Genomic DNA, 20,370 nt, shown 5'->3' with positions numbered 1-20,370 from the left:
CACATTGCTAATCAGTCTGTCGTCATCACTCCGTACCACGTGGCCTGCCCATCTTAATCTATTGGCTTTTATGTATCTTACGATGTTTCCTTTCCCGAAGAGAGTCTCTATTTCATTGTTGTATCTGCTCCTCCATTCATTTGTCACGCTGTCCCTGCAAGGACCATATATAATTCGCAGGATTTTGCGTTCCCATACTAATAGCTTATTGATTTCTTTCTTTCTCAATGTCCATGTTTCACTTCCATATGTCACTGCTGGTCGTATTATGGTTTTGTACATTTGGATTTTGGCACGCCTTGAGAGAAGCTTTGACCTCATTAGATGTTGAATGGCAAAGAATGATTTATTCCCCGCCAGTATTCGTATTTCAACCTCCCGTTCTCCTGTGTTTTCACTGGTAATTGTTGCTCCTAGGTATTTGAATTCTTTGACCACCTCAAAATTAGGATCGTTTATGGTAATGTTTTGTCTTATTCGCTGTCGTTCCTTTTTTGATACGACCATGTATTTAGATTTTTCTTCGTTTATTTTCAGGCCTACGCTTAGTGTTGCTTCATCAAAGTTCGATACTATATCCTTAACTTCCAGTGTTGTCTGTGCTACTGCATCTACATCATCTGCAAATGCGAGAATAATCTTTGCTCCTCTGGCAGTTATGTCTGGTTTGACTCTGGTATAGATTTTTCGCATTGCATATTCCAATGCTAGGTTAAATAGTAATGGGGACAGCGGGTCTCCCTGTCTGAGTCCGGTGCTTATGCCGAAAGCCTTTGAAGTTTTGCCTCCTATTCTAATTTGTGCAAAGGAATTGTTGACACACATTCGCGCAATCATGGTAATCGTTTTAGTACAACTGAAGCTAATATCTTATATATAGTACCGATTAGTGAGATTTCCCTGTAGTTGCCACATGTATCCTTTCTGCCTTTTTTATGTATTGGCACGATAATACAGCCACTCCATTCTTTTGGCATTATTTCTTGTTCCCAGGCTTCTTTTATTAATTGGTGTATTTTAGTTCTAAGTTCATGCCCTCCTTTTTTAATCAGTTCTGCATCAATATTGTCTAGTCCCGGGGATTTGTCATTTTTTAGGGTTTCTATCGCCGAGATAATTTCTTCCAGGCTTGGCGAGGGTACTTCTATCTCGGCCGTTTGGTACTCACAATTTGCTTTATTTCCATCCGCGTCTACCTGGACATTTAGAAGACTTTCAAAGTATTCAGCCCATCTTTTGATTATTTTATTTTCAGCTGTAATCATTTGCTCATTTTTATCTCTCATATATATGCACCTTTCTTATGTTGTCTTACTTCTTTGTAGAATTTTTTATTTTGCTTGCTTCTGTGTTCACGTTCTATTTTTTCAATTTGTTGTTGTAAATGTTGTCTCTTTTTTCTCCTTACTGTTCTTCTGGCTAAGGCTCTCTATCTATTGTATTGTTCACGCTTTTCATCCGTCGGGTTTGCTAGGTAGTCGATTCTTCTTTTGTTTGCTTATTTTAAGATATCCTCGCATTCTTCATCAAACCAAATCTTAATTATTTGAAAGAATCTAATTTTTAGGGCTGTTCTGTACTTAGATTGTTTAGTGTTAGTTAGTTTTTCTTAAAATAAAAATAATATTGTCCTGAGAACACTGATTCATTTTTTGGAAACACAAAAAACATCGATCAGTGGTATAGGCAAGGTAAGAGCACTAGGAGAAGATTAGCCACTTCTTGATAGTAAGATGCTAAGTGAATACTATAAAAAGACATCCAATCAATGAGTGAACTAAAGAGAATTCAAATACGACACCAGACACGAGAAGAAATTGAACTCCTCCGAAAAAGTGGAAAAGGAAAGTCTTACAAAAATATTGTGTTGGTAAGAAGTTCTTTTCTCAGAAGCGTTTTCACACAATAATGAAAGACAACAACACCTTGTTCCAGGGTATGCGTAAACATCAACCCCTCTTTTCAAATAAAACGGCCTGGTAAATTTACAAAAGTTTTTATTTATTTATTAATTGGGCCTTTATTTGGCTCCAAATGTTTATTACTTGTGAATAAATATTTTTTCTACAAAAGTTTTCTTGCATTTCATTATTTAATATGAATAGTACATTCAAGAACAGTGGTGGGCCCAATGTACCTGAGTTGCCCGGTTACGTAATTAAAATGTGTTGCTCGGATAAGGGCTAAAGTGATCTAATGTAGATCTTTGTTCTGTGAGTTTTATCTTTAAAATAATTTAAGTCTCCGTAATAAAAGATTTGTATTAACTTTATTTTATTTAATATCCTAATGTTTTTGAGTATACAATTTATAATAAGCACCATTTTTGTTTAATAATTCCCTGTGGGTTCCCGATTCAACAACGACTCCTTTATCGATAACGTATATTAAATATGCATCTTGAATGGTCGTGAGTCTGTGTGCGATTGTGATGCATGTTCTTCCCTTTTTAGCTTCATCGAGAGCTGCCTGTACTACCTGAAAGAAGTTAAAATCACGTGAATTAATTGTACATCTCTATCAGTATAATGGTAATGTTAGTTGCTAACAAATCACCATTTGTAAGAGTTGACCATAGTGAAAAAGACCAATAAGTCAGAAATATGTACCTATATATGATTATCTTCCTTTTTTTATATGTTTATTACTCTGTGTGATCTATGCCTTTAATGATTTGAAATTGGATTCAATTTGAATTTATATTTATTAGCGTCTAGCGGAGTCTGGATAAGCTTCTTTTTTTTTTCTCATGGACTGGCTGTAAACTACTTCGTTATCTCCACTATATTTTCGCTGTTTATCTATCATATTTAATATCTCTTCTGTCCTGTTTGAAGTATTGTTAAGTTACGTTTTTACTTTATTTTAATAGCTCTCTTTTTATTGTCTGGGGTTTCTGCAGTGTAGTTTGCTTGGGTGTTTAGCTTCCTCAGTATTTACTTCTTGGTTTGGATCTCATTCATGAATGTTCATATGTTAATTTATGGAAGTCGATTACCCTCTGCTTCTTTTTCGATTTTAATTTTACTAATTGTATCTTCATCGTTGGTAAACATTTTAAATTCTTAAGAAAAGCAGGAACAATTCATCTGGCTCAGAACCATATTTTTAATAGTACAGTTCTATCTTCGAGCACGTTATTTTTAAAACAGAAAATATATGTAATGGAGACTTCTTCTTTGGGCATTATAACCCTATATGGGTCTTAACCTGTCTGACTATATCGTTTCATTCAGACCTCTCATTCAGCCCTTCTTCTCCATTGTCCACCTCATTTTAGATCATCCAACATCATCTGATCATCTCGTTGGGTCTTTTTTTCTTCGTCTTCCAGTCGGCTTCTATTGTAACATTTTCTTTGTTGCTTTTATATCTTCTTATCACTGAATATGTCCCAGACATGAGATCCTCTGACTTTTTACAAATCGTACAATATCGTGCACTATATTCAATTCACTCGTAGTTTCTTCTACTTCTAATGGGATACTTTCATTAGTCGTTACGCGCTTCTGCTAATGATAGCTACATAATCTGAATATGCAGTAATTTGTACCGATCTGATATTTATCTGGCTGGTTACATTGGCTTTTCTAATGATTGCCTGAAGAACTAAGTTGAACATGGTTCTCAAATAGGAAAGTCAGTTGTCCATCTACTCTTGGTGTAGTTTTGGAACCCTGCAACATCATTTTTATGAGGCTTTATATTTGATAAATATACCCAGGTTTCGAATATCTTCCAGCACTTTGTTTCTTCTCACACTATCAAAAGTCTACATTATATAGTTCTATGTTGTATTTATAAGCTTTTTATTGAATTGTTCTTAGTATGATTATATTGTCTATGGGGGCTCTATTTGGGTTGAATCCAATTTTGATAACCATCGATTATATTACCTGAATATTCTACTAATGTATTAAAGCCAATAACAGGAAGAATTTTATATACAATAATACACAATAACAACACGCGGCATCATATTACCCCTTTACACACCGTAAAGCAGACTAATCAATAAAAATAAATACAGTGTGTAAAAGCCAAATGGAATAAATTCATTATTTAGGTTACTGTACATATTTATAAAAAATCCCGAAACACGTCAAATTTAAATTATAACTTGACATTCTTTAACGTGAAAATGCAACCCCTACCTTCAACCCCCTTAGAATGACAGGTATAACCCCCAATTTTTAAAATAGGAAGTATAGGCTTGTGATATATCGTTTGAAAGGTCTTTTCATTCTCCATTCAAAAATATTGTCGCTTTCAAGTTTATTAAAATTAATTAAGATAAAATAAATTAAAATCATGTGGTTACCGAAATTCGCTAAAATATACTCAAAACTTATTTCCCGTTTAGGTTTTGATAATAAGAAAGTAAACAAAAACCATAGCAATGTGGTTTTTAGATGGTAACCATTAAAAAACTTTAAAGAATTTCCGTGGCAACGTTATTTTAATACGCATTAGTAAATTGTTTTATTTAAGTTGTCAGTATTTTAATTTAAGTAAAAAGTTCGTTCAATTCAATTCTGAAAAATGGTTACATTAACGGAAATGCATAAAATAACAGTTTTACAAATGATTGGTTACGGAGATAACACCCGAACACAACAGGAAGTAACTCGCCTATTTTATGAGAAATTTCCTAATTTACCGCCTATATCCCAAGAAACAATAAGTAAAATAGAGAAGCAGTTTCGCGAGTTTGGTCATGTAAGGCAGATAAAAAAGCAGCTGCCAATGTACTGAGTGATGAACTCAAATTAGATGTGTTGCTTGAGTTTCAGGAAAATCCACATACATCGAGTAGACAGGCATCCACTACATTCAATGCTAGCCATACATCGATAGTAAACATATTAAAAGAAAATAAATTGCATCCCTATAAGATGATACCTACTCAGGAGCTCATGGAAGACGATTTTGATAGGAGAACTTTTTTTTGTGAGCAAATGATGGACATGTTGGATAACAATATTATCCAATTAGAAGACGTTATGTTTTCTGATGAGTGTACTTTTTCACTTAACGGTCATGCTAATCGGCAAAATTGCCACTACTGGGCCACGGAAAATCCTCACTGGATGAGAGAAGAACACACTCAATACCCTCAAAAGGTTAATGTTTGGACAGGGATTGTAGGAAACAATATCATTGGTCCCTTTTTCATTGAGGGCAACTTGAATGGCAACAATTATTTGGCACTACTTCAAAATGATGTCATTCCAACGTTGGCAAATTTATATCCTGATCCAGGAAACCCTCAAGTTCCAGCGAATACGATATGGTTTCAGCAGGATGGAGCACCACCACATTACCAACTTAATGTCCGGCAGTACCTCGATACAATATTTCCCAATCGGTGGATAGGGAGGCGAGGATCGATTGAATGGCCAGCGCGATCACCTGATCTTACTTTATTAGATTTCTTTTTAGGGGAATATGTGAAGAGCCATTTGTACAAAACTAAACCTTCTGATTTAAATGACTTAAAAGAACGAATAACGCTTGCGATTAGGTCGATCACGCCTGTTATGTTAAATAATGTTAGAAGACAGTTTTATTTGAGATTAGGATGTTGCCAAGACGTTAGCGGTGAACATTTTGAACATCTTCTTCATTAACATAACATTTTTGATTGTATTGTAGCGAATTTCGGTAACCACATGATTTTAATTGATTTTATTTTAATTAATCTCAATAAACTTGAAAGCGACAACATTTTTGAATGGAGAATGAAAAGACCTTTCAAACGATATATCACAAACCTATACTTCCTATTTTAAAAATTGGGGGTTGTACCTGTCATTCTAAGGGGGTTGAAGGTAAGGGTTGCATTTTCACGTTAAAGAATGTCAAGTTATAATTTAAATTTGACGTGTTTCGGGATTTTTTATAAATATGTACAGTAACCTAAATAATGAATTTATTCCATTTGGTTTTTACACACTGTATAGAACATAAACAAAAGATTTTATTTACAAACCTTTTCACTTTCTGTGTCTAAAGCAGATGTAGCTTCATCCAACAGTAGAATCTTCGGATTTTGTACCAGAGCACGTGCAATAGCAATCCTTTGCTTTTGGCCACCCGATAATTGAGTGGCTTTTTCCCCTAATTCCGTATTGTACCCCTAAAAAATATTTTATTATTACATTATACACCAATATTAGTCAAATTAACGAAGACACGTTCAGCTTTAATTCAATGATAAGTTGTGAAGTTAGAGGCTGTCATAATCGATTTTAAAACTCTTACTACATAGCCCATGTTCTTCCACTGTCCTTGCAACTGCCACTTAATCCTAAGACCTTTTTCTATCAAACTACCTCTTTTATTAAAAAAAAATAATTAAAATCCTTTGTAAAAGGTATATATTTAAAAACCCAAACGGGCTGTGTTAGACAAAACGTTTTCGGAATCCATCATTCCATCATCAGTGTCCTAGAAAATATGTAACCACTTAATTAAAAAGAACATGAAGTTTAAATTTTGACCAAGGTTAATGTAAAGTGTGGTTAATACTTACTAGGAGTACATGAATGTAGCCACTAAATATATGGGTAAAAACCCGTTAACAAATAATTAGTTACATTTTTTTGAGAGTATTTCTTATAAATTATTAGGATGTTAAAGTTACCGTTGGATTAGGTAACATGGCGACATATGACTCCACGTTGAAGTTGCTAGTCCTAAGACGGTTTGTCTACGAGGACTTTATGGAAGCAACTGATTGAAATGACAATGTTGACAAGTTAGGACGGAAGTCGTAACAGAGCAGTCAATATAACTGCATGTGTCTACTTAAGACAAGTATTAAGAGTGTCTTTTATTACTCTCTTCTCTACTATAACGCAAACAACTTACGATTTGTTTTTAAATGAGTTGTTATATATATTGTTGAAATACATATTGTTTAATTTTATTTAAACTACTTACATTAGGTAATCCAACTATAAAATTATGAATGTTTGCGTCCTTTGCAGCCTGAATAATTTCATCCATGGGAACGCTTCTAGTGTTGTCTCCATAGGCAATGTTTTCAGCGATTGATTTATTAAATAAATTTGGTTCTTGTGGCACTATTCCTAAATGAGATCTTAAGGAACTTAACGTTATATGTTTAATATTTTGTTCATCTAAATTAATTTCTCCAGAAGATGGATCATAAAATCGTTCTATCAGTTGTATAATAGTGGATTTACCACATCCACTTTCTCCAACAAGAGCTACTGTGTTTCCTCTTGGAATATTTATAGTTAGACCCCGCAGTACTTGAATATTTTTTCTTGTGGGATAGAAAAACTCTACGTTTGAATAACTTATATTACCGTCAACCTGAAAATGGACAAATTTTATCATGTGCTCAATAATATACAAGATAGACAAAAAATGTATAATTGTCTTTAAATATTCAAACAAAAACTATTAAAAATTATTTGCAAAGAAATACTGACAACAAACCATGAAAGATTAACAAAATTCTTAAAATAATAGATACAACCTTTAAATGTGGCTTATTCCCATCTAAATAGTAATTAAATTAAAAAGAAAAGAACATAAGGTAGTCACACCAGGATTCAAAATTCCCTAAAGAGTCAAGAGTGACTGGACTGGCAAATGAAGAAGTAGGAGTAGTAGTTGTTGTGTAAAAAAACACCAAAATGTATACAGTGCGTTAAATTTTGGATTAGATATTGCATTGCAAATATATAAAGCGCTAAAATCGGTAACATTGCCTGGTACGAGGTAATTGTAATTCTCCGATCTCCTCCGCTCAGACTCCTAGACAGAAAACGAGAAAACCATTTAGTAACACATAACAATGTAACTTAGTCCGTGGTTTTTTGTTTTGCTTATGTACACTCGGTTAATTTCTTATAACATAAACTCTATAAAAATACACTGACATTATAAAGCGGTGCATTTGTATCGGTTTTTAATAATTCTTTGTAGTTGAATTAAAAATAAAAGCGCATTTCTTGATAAGAAAAGATAAAACAAAAAATATATTCTTATTGAAAATAAAAAATAATTCCTAATAAAATAAGAAGTAATTCTTTATGCCCTACAGAAATAATTCAAATATTTGACCTTCTACGGCTGAACAGTATCCCAATCTGCCATAAATCTTCTGCGGACAGATGTAAGAGTTTCTGCTGTAATAGAATTGGAGACTTCTTTTTCTTAATTCATCCAAATTTTGGGCTCTAGCCTGAGAATTATCATCATGCTTTTTAAATACTACTACTACTAAGGATTTCCATAGTTTTCACTGTCTTCCTTCACTCAACCGTTTTCTCCAATTTTCCCTGTCATTCCAGTCTCCATCTCGCAGGGTTCTTTTCTCCATAGCCTCGTCGATTTCATCTCTGAATGACCTTCGGGGTCTTCCTCTCTTTCTTCTTCCAATCGGGCTCCATTCTGTGATTTTGTTTATCCAGCGTCCTCTGTCCGCTCTTCTGACGTGGCCGTACCAGGATAGTCTCTTCTCCTCTACATAGTCGATTATGTCTGATTGCACTCCCATTCTCCGCTTAATCCGCTTTTTAAATGTACCAAAAAAAAGTCCATGAGTGTAAGATCTGGAGATCGTGCAGGCCACTTAATATCGCCTGTTCCACTGATAGCTCGATTCGAGAAAGTATTATTTAAGTACTACCTAATTTTTCTAGCGTTGTGAACTGAACAGCCGTCTTGATGGAACCAAACATTCTCCAGATTTACATCAGGAAGATTGAGAATAGCGGGTAGAACATGTTTTTGTAACAAATCGAGGTATACTCTACTGCCATTTATAGTGTGTATATCTAATTTAAAACTTAAACTTACGGTAGAAGAGGCATATGACAGCGCTATAAACCTGGTGTTGAAATATCAACATAATTTTTTGCTATTTTAGTTGTCAAATTGCGTTTACCAAACAAAAGACTTATGTTTTTGAACAATGAACAATAAGTGTCGCGTCGCTGAAACGCGTGATCACAGATGCGTGAGCCGTTATGATGTCTAGACATCGCACGTCGCGATAGAACTGTTAGTTAGAAATATTTATACACATACATTAATTGTTTCTCTCGCCGCCGTTCACAAATCATACAATCACTCTAAATACAAAGAGTTTGAAGAATAATACAAAAAAGGCAGTTATAATGCCCTCGCAAGGGCGCAACAGACAACAGAGATCAGATCTCTGTAAATCTGAAAAAGAAAAAGATATCAAATATTCGAAAAATATGATACAACATATAACCCATTTTTAGCAAATGCAGCAACACCGTTTGTCAATATGTTGAATAAATATAAACGATAAAAAATAATCAGTAAACACAATATTAATTTTCTGAATAGTATATTTTCGTTAGTACTTGTATAAATAACTACTTGTTTTTGTTTGTTTTAACTACTTACCTGGTCCACTGATTTTGAATTTGGACCGTCTCTAATAAGCGGAATTCTGGATAGGAAACTCTTTATCCTCTTCGCAGCATTTATACCTCTATTTAAATTAGGTGTAAATGCGAGAGAATTAGCAATTGAAATGGTTCCCATTAATTGTGCTTGGGCAACCCTAAAAATAATTAATTTTGGTTAAATTTAACAGTTTTCATTTAGGAACGTCAATTTTCCGTAAAATAGGAAAGTCGTAAAAATTACGCAGACTGATAAATCATCATTAAGTATCCTGTAAATTGTATATGTTCACTTTCTACATAATACAGGTAGTTCCACCCTATAACATATATATTAAAAGGGTCTTTTAATTATTATGAAATAAAGTTCATATTTTGAATTCACAACAGTCCTGCGTTGTCGTGATGTCGTCACAACTAGTGGCACGTTGTCGTGATGGAGGATCCAGGAATTCTCTTTCGACATTTCATTCTCTTCCTGCGAATTTTTTCTAGGAGTCTTTGTAAAATTTTTAAATAGTACCTACTATGGATTAACCGTCTGAGTTTGTGATACCCATGCCATGTGACCTATCGAATAAAATAATCAACATCGCCTGTTTGGACTAGCTCATCCTCGCTTGTTTAACTCTCGAAGAGTTCTCCAAGAGTCCTACACTGTATGAATTGTCGCTTGGTTTCAGGGCTATATTGAAAAATCCATGTTTTGTTACAAGTTATGAGTTTTCTCTCCTCGCCGTTGGGCGTCTAGGCATACGCTTAGCACAATTTTCCTCATGCAAAATTTGTCTCACAGTTTCTCTATTAATCTCCACATGTTTAATAATGGTCCTAATATTTAATCGACCGCTTTTTAAAACCATTTTTGAACTTTCAAATTACCTTTTTAAAGTCATCACGGCAGTGGCGCACCTATAATTTTTCTGGTGGGGAGTTGGTTGGGCACCGAAATAGTTATATAAATACTAAATATAGCAGTGCCAAAGATTCAGGTACCTATCTTGCCTACCAACTAAAGCCACCCTCTCCTACTTGTACGCAGTTGACTGTCGCACGTACCGTACTCTGAAAGAGTGATGGCCGCTGTAAGGCTGAAGACATTTTTGGAACACTCCCTTTTCTTATCTAGAATTTATCTCTGTCGATGGTCCGGTTGGTGTTTGTCTTCTTCTTACTTCTTTTTAATTACTGATCCGATGTAATTGTGAACACTATTCCATCCCTCTCTATTTCCCGTCATCTTTATGATCATCTCTCTCTCTCTCTACATCTATTACATCATTTATCGCGTACATCTATTAAACTCCAGTATTGAGTGAGTAACAGTGTCGGAATAATCGCAGTATAGGTATTTATCTGTATCTGTCTTTCTGAACCTATGAAGATACGCCCTAAAACAGACAATCTACCCAGTTCCTTAGGCTCGGGATCAGCATCTTGGTCCACTGGGCAACATCTTGCGTGTTGTTCCACTCTTCTTGCTTCTCTCATAGAGATATCTCCTTTCTACTGCTAACACTTGCAAAGGAACACAACCTGTGATAGTCCACAAGGCCGCCGCAGATACATTCCTGCAGGCACATGCTACCCGCAACAGACTCGTTCTGTTTACTCTTATCATGAGCCTAATATTAGGTATCTACTTCTAAATATAATAAAAAATATAAATTTAAGTCCCAAGCTGCATTTTAAAAAATAATTTGTAAACAAATTAAATCTATAGGCACGCGGCGTTGTTTTAGAGCCATATGGTTTATTGCCTTTTCTTTATCTATTTAAATGTCCTGATGGATAAACATCAAAGCTAAACCATTTAGTCTCTCTTTGCTAATACAATTTCTTAAATAAATCTTTAGAACTTTTAGCGATGAAAATAACCTTTTACATTTTTGTATTGTGTGTGAAAGACAAGTTACATTTTCTTACATTTGGGGGTTAACCTCCCTCCCCCCATGAGTGCGTCATTGCATCACGGGATGCCTGGGGCACTCGTCATCTTTAACATCCTGTCTCCTCGACTTAAAACGTTTGTACCACTCAAAAACTCTTGCACGAAAAAGACAACCGTCCGTGTAAACTACCTGCAAAGTTTCATAGTCCTCACATTTGAATCTGAATCATACTCAGAAGAACAATCGATCGCTGTTTCAGTTCAATTTAGACATAAATTTTTCTTTGATATTATGCTCAAAACAGTCTATACTAACGTACAGTTATGGCACTTGGAAAGGGTTGGCTCACATCGTGTACTTTGAAAGTACATAGTATTTTCCGGACACTTTCCTCTTAATCTGTATCCAAATCAATTCTATTGGATTAAAATCATATTGGTAATTAAGAAGTCAAATATTGATACATGATAAACTGTGCGCTAAACTGATAAAAAAGTCGCTTTTTTATATACAATTAACTTTTTGAATATACTCTTGTACCTGTCAGGAATATTGTAAACCTCTTTTTTCTTAGAGAATCTTTTGATTTGTTTAAATTTTTGGAATAAGCCACGGCTTGTAAGCCAACGGTCTACTTAACGCTTACTACTTTCCTGCAACATAGAATTAATCGGTGGTCTGATTAGTAACCTCTTTTGAAATGAACAACCCATGTTTTTCCAGAAAATTCTTCAATTTCATTTAATTTAGTCTCCATTTTGCTCAATACAACAATTTCAGCTATTTTCTAACTTTCTTATGCCATCCGGATAATACGATTCTGGAATCTCTGCAAAATAGGTATTTTTTGACGTGACAACGTCTTAAATTAGGTTGTGGCTCGGAGTCACTCATGAAAAAGTGTAACGCCCGCTCACGTCTGTTACGATGAGTCACCGAACGAGAGAGAGGCCCGCCGGACCGGCGAATGCCTTGCGTCTCTCTCCCACTCAAACATGATCGGTCCGCTGGTGCGATGCTATTTCTCCTATCTTCGTCCTATCCTCAACAAAATCACTCAAATAGAAATTAGTTAAGTTTAAGTTTACATGTACAATGTTTTAGTAAACAAAATATATTTCTATAGTTAAAATTTGTGCAATTCTTATTTTCATTCAATTCCTTGTTCCTATTGTGCAATTTAATAATATTCATATCAATAAATATTCTACCGAGAAAAAGACGTTGTCACGTAAAATCTTCGCCCGTAAAACCGACTTTACAGGCAACCGATTTTTTTTTCATTAATTTATCTCTTCGTTCGAGTTGAATTTTTTTACGAGCTATATCTTCATGTTTATGAAGGCATACTAATTGGAAGGAGTCAAATCAGAAGAATTAGTTGGATTAGCTGTTTAAGACTAACTCTTGAATTTGTACCATTGTCATAACGCTCTTGTGAGCCAGTGCATTGTCTTAAAGAAACAACACATTTTTCTGCATATGGGGCCGTTTCTCGCTGAGATCCTGTTTCAATTTGTCCAATAATTGCCAATATTGGCTATTAAAATTATGCAATACCAATACCAAAATAGCGGACAGTGGATAGATCTACTTCAGGAATAGCAAACATGCTCTCGCAAGCTCATGGATTTCCCCAGCCTCCAAGTCCAGAGGAAACTATGTCTAATCCCAAAGCATTTCTATGCATGGCGTTTTAATGGCTAAAAATATATACCCAACCAAGGTAGGGGTTGAAACCGAATGGAGCAGAGCGTGCTAAGAATCCCCGGAAAGATCTTCTTATGGTTCCGTCTTCTTTTCGAAGGTTGGCGATCATCATAATTATTTGAACTCTGTTCACTGTTGTTCTAAAAAACTGGTTAAACCACTCTCTGAGATTGCGCAACCATGCCATTCGTCGCGTTCCAACGCTACGTTTCCCTAAAATCTTTCCCTGAATGATATTCTGCAGCAGCTGGTATTTTGTTCTTCTATTACGTGGCCTAGGTATTGCATGTAGTTTTTGCATCTTTATTTCATTACTCAGTTCTCAAGAGTTTTTCATTCGTCACTCTGTAGATGTGACGAAAGATATTCTTAGAATTCTTCTGTATAGCTACATCTCGAAAACTTCCACTTTTTTCATCACTGCTTTAGTCAGAGTGGCTGCCTCTATACCGTGTAGAAGGATACTAAATTGGCAATTATTCTTCAAAAACTCCAATATGAAGATCACAATTGGCAAACTGTCACATAAAATTTTCTTATTTTTAATGTCTATCAGACAGCCAATACCAAAAAAATTACTGGTCAATGGATAGTTAGGAGAATTTCTCATTCATGCTGGTAAAAACGTAATTGGGAGGTTGTCAAAACCCTTTATTCGCATCTTGATAGCCAAACATCTCCCTAGACAGTTTAAAAGGCCAAAAATAATAGTCCTACTAAACCAACACACCAACTGCAAAGCTACAGACAAATAGCACATTGACATAGCTGCTGTGACAAACAGGACCTATTTCTGGACCTAACATCAGCCCAGGACACTACCTGAAAAGAAGGATACAAGCTCTTAAGAGTGATTCCTTGCTAGACAATGGTAGGCTTAATACAAAATATGCTGAGTAACAGAAATCTCCAAGTAACTCTCAACAACGAGATGAGCAAACCAAAACTCATCAATAGTGGTTTTCCACAAGGCTTAAAACTAGCTCTTGTCTTGTTAAAACTTTATATATTCTCCCAGATGCAGAGTTAAAAGAATTTTGCTTTGCGGATGAGCTAGCGCTGGCCATCAGAGACAAGCATCTCTCGAATACAGAAGAAGTTCTTCCAGTCTATTTGCTTTTTGTACTTCATCTTTCACTTCTTTGTCCAGGTTTCCATAGCTCGACAGTGTAATTCCAAGATATTTTATTTTCATTACTTGTTTAATACTGATGCCATCAATTTCTATTTTACGTCTGGTTGGATCTTTGCTGATTACTATTGTTTCAGTTTTCTGAGATGAGATTTTCCGTCCCCATCTTTATATAAAGCTAGGCTCATAAAATACTCGGTTAAATAATACTTGGTTAAAAGTTTGCAGGTCTCTCAGAGGTGAAATTAAAAGAAAGTATATTTATTGGACTATATATCAGAAGAAATTAAGCGGATAAAGAGTTTGCCTACACCCCTCCTCAGAAAAGGGTGGTTCCTGTTTAAGAATATTGTGAAGAAATTTTTGGGCAAAAATTAAGATTTTGGTTACAAGAATAAGACATACTGTAAGTGAAGAACCAGGAGAAAGTTTTTACCAAGATATCAAGGAGATGGAAAGAAGATATCAAGGAAAATAAAGCACAACAAAGATAGTACACTATACAAACAACTCCTACAGCAGCGATGGAAGTCCTGCTGAATCAACCCCCATTCATATCTATACACAGGGCGAAGCCACATCAGTGATGCACAGATTAATCCATAGTCAGCGACATATAAGCTAGATGCATGGTGCTGTCAACAGAAAGCTAATCGAGTAGCTAAAAGCCGATATTATGATGGAGCAACCTATCGATGCAACAGCTACGAGATATAGCTTTAGTTCACAATTAAGATACCAGGCAGGAAAGACTGGAATGAAGGTGTACCCATCCAAGCTGCTGCTACCTGGTATAAGGATGACTTAAAAATTATCGGAGGGTGTGGGAGCCGGCATAGTAGGGACAAATCAAGGGATACATTTCCCTTTAAGTCCATCTAAGGATGTGACAGTTTTCCAGGTGAAAATAACGGCAATCCATCACTGCGTGGAAGAAATAGAAAGGCAGGAAAGAACGTTCCGTTCAGCTGCCATATTCACAGATAGTCAGGCAGCGCTTAGGGCACTCAATTCTGTAGAGGTTAATTCTAAGCTAGTATAGGATTATGTGTCTGCCCTAAATAAAGTAGAAGACCGTAGCAAGGTTACGAGAGCCTGTGTACCGGGGCACGGGGGTTATAAGGGCAATGAAAAAGCAGATAAAATGGTCAAAAAAGGCTTATAAAAATGTCATTCATTGGACCGGACCCCTTCTGCGGCATTGCAAAGACAGTAACAAGAACGGCTACAAGGATGTGGGGACGCGGCACAATTCTCTGAAATGGTGGAAGAGTTCACCAGGACAAAGATATGCGAAACAGTTCATTACATAATATTAGCCAAAATTTACGGCAAACTTAATAAGCAAAGACAGGAAAACAGTCAAAGCCATAGTAGGTCTTCTAACAGGACACTGTAAGCTGAATAGGCACTTAACGCTGATGGTATTATCAGATGATGACCTGTGCAGATTCTGTCACCTCGAAGAAGAAACAGCAGAGCACATTCCATGTCAATGTAACAGGCAAATAACTACATGGAAGGTACATTCTCGAAACTATTAGACTTTCTAAAAAGGGTCAGGGTAGAGAATGTTATCTAGGACTAGAGGACCACAATAGATCTAAAAAGGTCGCAGTGGAATAGGCCAAAAGGCGACCTCTCTAAATATATCTATCTAGTAGACTATTGCGGGATGCTACAGACCTATGTAATTCGACGTAATCCACACATTTTAATGTTTACATTTGAATTGATCTGCTAATATTGTTTTTGATTTTTCCTGTATTTTGGTGCAATGTCAGTATCTTATTTTATTATTTCTAAAACAAAAGGAACCTTTATATTTGTAATCGTTTTTCTCAGTTAATTTAATAGTTTTTTGTACGTAGTGACGGGCGATGACTTTGACAAAAGGAGTTTGGCTGGGGAAAGTTCCGTATAGGTGTAGCTTTAGGAATAACTAAATAAATGATTCTAGCTACACACAAAATGCTGAACTCAGATGCCATTCCTTTGGTTAATAAAAGAAGACCTCTTTATTGTGACTGTTGAGAGCGTAAAAAATAGGGTAGGCTTCTATCCAGCCTTTATATAGTTGGGGATCGTTAAAAATCTCTGATTTGAAATGTGAAACCTCTAAGCTTATAATATTTTATTAAAAGTTTAAAACTTACTTAAATACTTTATCATAATATAGTCCATCTCGTATAAGAAAACCACCATAGTACATCGCTGCAGCATAAGAAAAATATCCAAGACTCCGTGAAAGTCCAAAAACTAGTCCTCTCCAATGTACTGCTGCTAACGCTGCTTTGTAGTGGGGTTTCAATTCAGAAATATAACTTTTTTGGAACTTATCCTCTGCGACAAGACCTGCTACAGTTCGTATATTTCCAACAGCTTCAACTGCAATCTTAAAATATTATGGGTAAACTGTTTTTCTTCATTATAAACTAAATAACATTTATTGTAAAAATTGAATGAAAATCTGTATACCTATGTGGTAAGGAAATGTTAGTCGAATAAAGTTAGATTTTATTTTTAATATTCTTATAATTTGATTATAATTTGGCCTATTTAGTTATAGATGTTAATTACTTATTTCATTATAATCTATATTATATTGTTTAAATACATACGTTGAAACTAGCTAACTCATGATGTTTGTCAAGTTCTGAGAACGCCACTTGTCTAAATCACTACACGGTTTTGAGAAAACTATTTTAAACTTGAAATCAAACGTTTTTAAAAGACCAACTTCTTGAGGTCTTATTTACTTTATCCCATCTCTCAATTAGGGGATGCATACACTATTGTGTACAAAAGGCTCAAGTTACAGCGTTGAAATCTAATTTATTACAGTGCACTAGTTCGAAAATATCCAAGAGCCATCTCTAGGTATGGGGTTCATCCCTAAGCCGAGAACCAGGCAGTAGTTAATAAGCACTCGAGATGATCACGTCTAGCTACATGCCAATTAACACATTTCAACAAATAGTGAGTTTGATTCTCTTACAAAATTGATAACAATATATGAGTTATGCTAATTGTTTTTTATTTTCAATCATATATATTTTATTTCATTATTTATTGCTTCAATTAATTAACCAGCTATTTTAATACTTCTTACTAAATCTTAATATTTTTTAAGTATGATATTCATATATCAAGTTTGTATTAAGGACTTACGCAATATATAATTTAAAAAATATACATTAATGTTGCAACTGGACACGCTCTCGATTTATGCGTGTACATAACGACCTTACATTGAAAGCTTCCTTCCATTAACACCTTTTGCATTCCATTTGATCGTACACCACGGAGTATCCGAAGACGATTTTGTGTTTATCGTTTAGAACTAATAGTGTACATCATATCATTTTGTTTGTTAGTGTGTACTATTTTCAGCGGCGGAGCCAGAGGGTGATTTTGATACAGGATTTAGACTTTAGACTTGTGTGGGGATCAGCCACACCTTTCAGTGGCTGATCCCCAGAAATTTTTGTCGGGGGGGGGGGGGGGGGGGCGGTCATGGGTCTTGAGGGTGATTTTGATATAGGAGATTTCGATTTTTGCACCTTTACGATTGATATGATTTGTGCCTCATGTAAGGGAATACTGAAAAATCAAGGACTGTCAATTTAAAATAGGTATTTTAAAGACAATTAATTTAAACCCACCTAATGGGGGATTTCAATGCAAAACTTGGGGCCGAACGGAAAACGTCTCTAATCGGACCTTTTGGGTTACGACAAAGAAACGAAAGAGGTGACAGACTAGAAATATTCGCAGAAGATAACAAGCTAGTGGTTCTAAACACATTTTATAAACTACCACCGAGGAGATTGTATACATGGAAGGCACCAGCAGATAAACCCCATAACGTAATTAGAAACCAGATAGATTATATATTGGTAAATAGAAGATTCAGAAACAGTTTTAAATCTGTCAAAACATATCCAGGAGCGGACATTGAATCTGACCACATACCTTTAGTGGGAGTCATGGATGTGAGACTGAAGACAATAAAGAAAAAGTCTAGACCTAACTACGACATGACAGCCCTGCAACATCCGGAAGTTAAAAAGCAAGTGGGGGAATATATTAACAATCAAGTTAAGCAACTAAAAGAAGAAAATAACGTCCAACGAGAAATCAATCAATTCGAAGAAATAATTAAGAAAACTAAACAAGATCTGCTAAAACCAAACAAAGAAACAAAGAAGAAATCTTGGATGACTCCAGAAATCCTTCACTTAATGGAACGCAGAAGGTTAATTAAAGGAAATAAAGATGAATACAAAAAAATGCAGGCTTACACCAGAAGAAAAATAAGAGAAGCTAAAGAAAAAGAAGCTGTAGAGAAATGTAAAGAAATAGAAAGACTACAAGCCAAGCATGACAATTTTAATGTACACAAAAAGGTAAAAGAAATAACGGGGACTTTTAAAAAGAGAACACAAATGAAACTCATAGACACCAATGGAAAATTAATCATTGACACCCAAGAGATGAAGGACAAATGGAGAATATATTTGGAGACACTTTTTCAAGATCAAAGAACGGATTATAGGCATCCATTTTCAGAGAGGATGACGGGCCCGGACATACTTAAATCCGAGGTAGAAGAAGCAATAAAACGGATGAAAAGCAGAAAAGCTGTAGGGCCTGATAATATCGAAGCTGAATTTTTAAAACTCTTGGAGGATGAAGGAATAAATTGGATCACGGCTGTCTTCAATAAAATATACAATACAGGAATCATCCCTGATAAATGGCTAGAATCAGAATTCATAGCGATACCTAAAAAACAGGGGGCTAAAAAGTGCGAAGAATATCGAACAATCAGCCTAATGAGCCACATGTTGAAACTGTTTCTTAGAGTCATCCATGGAAGAATTTATAAGAAGTGCGAGGAACAAATATCAGACAGACAGTTCGGCTTCATTAACGCAGTGGGTACCAGAGAGGCACTTTTCGGAGTACAGGTACTGATTCAAAGACGCAGGGACGTTAACTGCGACGTATACGCGTGCTTGATCGACTATGAAAAGGCATTTGACAGAGTTCAACATCAAAAGATGATAAACATTTTAAAAGAAGAAGACCTGGATGACAAAGACCTCAGAATAATTTCAGAACTATACTGGAATCAGACCGCATACATGAAAATTAACGGAGAAGAAACAGATCACATAAAAATACTACGCGGAGTTAGACAGGGATATATTCTATCGCCGTTGATATTTAATATGTACTCAGAAAAATTTTTTAACGAGGCTCTTTACGGAATAGACGAAGGCATCCTTCTAAATGGTGAAAGAGTAAACAATGTTAGATATGCCGACGACACCATGGTGATAGCAGATAGTTTAGAGGGACTTCAGAGGCTAATGGACAGAATAAACGAGTACAGTCAACAGTACGGACTAAACATTAATACCCACAAAACCAAACAAATGATTGTCAGCAAGGAGAATATAAATGGGGCTCATCTATACATTAATGGGACGCAGATAGAGCGAGTAAAACAGTACCTGGGAACTATTATAAACGAACAGTGGAGCAATGTACAGGAAATAAAGTGCCGCATAGGAAAGGCAAGAACGGTCTTTAACAAAATGAGCGCCATCTTCAAAAGTCACAACATATCCCTGGATACAAAAATGAGACATTTGAGATGCTATGTTTTCTCTGTGTTGTTGTACGGGGCGGAGGCATGGACGCTTACAGACACCACTATTAAAAAACTTGAAGCATTTGAGATGTGGCTTTATAGAAGAATGCTGAGAATATCATGGACAGCAAGGATCACGAACAAGGAAGTTCTAGAAAAAATGAAGAAGGAACCAGAGATTGTGTTTACGATCAAACGCATAAAATTGCAATATCTGGGACACGTTATGAGAAATCAGCACCGTTACTCCCTGCTGCAGTCTATATTGCAAGGTAAAGTCAAAGGTAAGCGAGGACCCGGTAGAAGGAGAATATCATGGCTGCGGAATTTAAGAACATGGTTTAAGAAAACCTCAACGGAGCTGTTTCGAGCCGCAGCGAGCAAGGTCATGATTGCCAATATGATTTCCAACATCCGAAACGGATAGGAACCAGAAGAAGAAGAAGAATCCTATAGCTACAAAATCAAGAACAAACCAAGGATAAATAAGTATAAACCAAAGTTAAGTAATTTAAATGCAATAACTCAATGCAATTTGTAAAAACATTCATTTAT

The 20,370-nt window shown here is 35.5% G+C and overlaps 1 protein-coding gene across 2 annotated transcripts in view; it reads right to left on the bottom strand.

Annotated features, from left to right (window-relative positions):
* Positions 1-2,065: 2,065 nt before the first annotated feature.
* Positions 2,066-20,370, bottom strand: part of LOC140447982 (ATP-dependent translocase ABCB1-like) — a 76,376-nt gene continuing 58,071 nt past the window's right edge. Inside the window, exons 15-19 of one of the 2 annotated variants that reach the window (XM_072540980.1) lie at positions 16,310-16,548; positions 9,418-9,577; positions 6,946-7,344; positions 5,993-6,139; positions 2,066-2,478 (exon numbers count right to left, since the gene is read on the bottom strand). In XM_072540980.1, coding sequence (XP_072397081.1) covers positions 2,287-2,478; positions 5,993-6,139; positions 6,946-7,344; positions 9,418-9,577; positions 16,310-16,548 — 1,137 coding nt within the window. In that variant the 3' untranslated portion in view covers positions 2,066-2,286. The remainder of the gene's footprint in view (positions 2,479-5,992; positions 6,140-6,945; positions 7,345-9,417; positions 9,578-16,309; positions 16,549-20,370) is intronic. The other variant, XM_072540979.1, reaches the window with a different exon arrangement.

This window comes from Diabrotica undecimpunctata, chromosome 8, assembly GCF_040954645.1.
Source record: "Diabrotica undecimpunctata isolate CICGRU chromosome 8, icDiaUnde3, whole genome shotgun sequence".
Classification (NCBI taxonomy): domain Eukaryota; kingdom Metazoa; phylum Arthropoda; class Insecta; order Coleoptera; family Chrysomelidae; genus Diabrotica; species Diabrotica undecimpunctata.
This window is presented reverse-complemented; position numbering and strand designations above follow the sequence as displayed.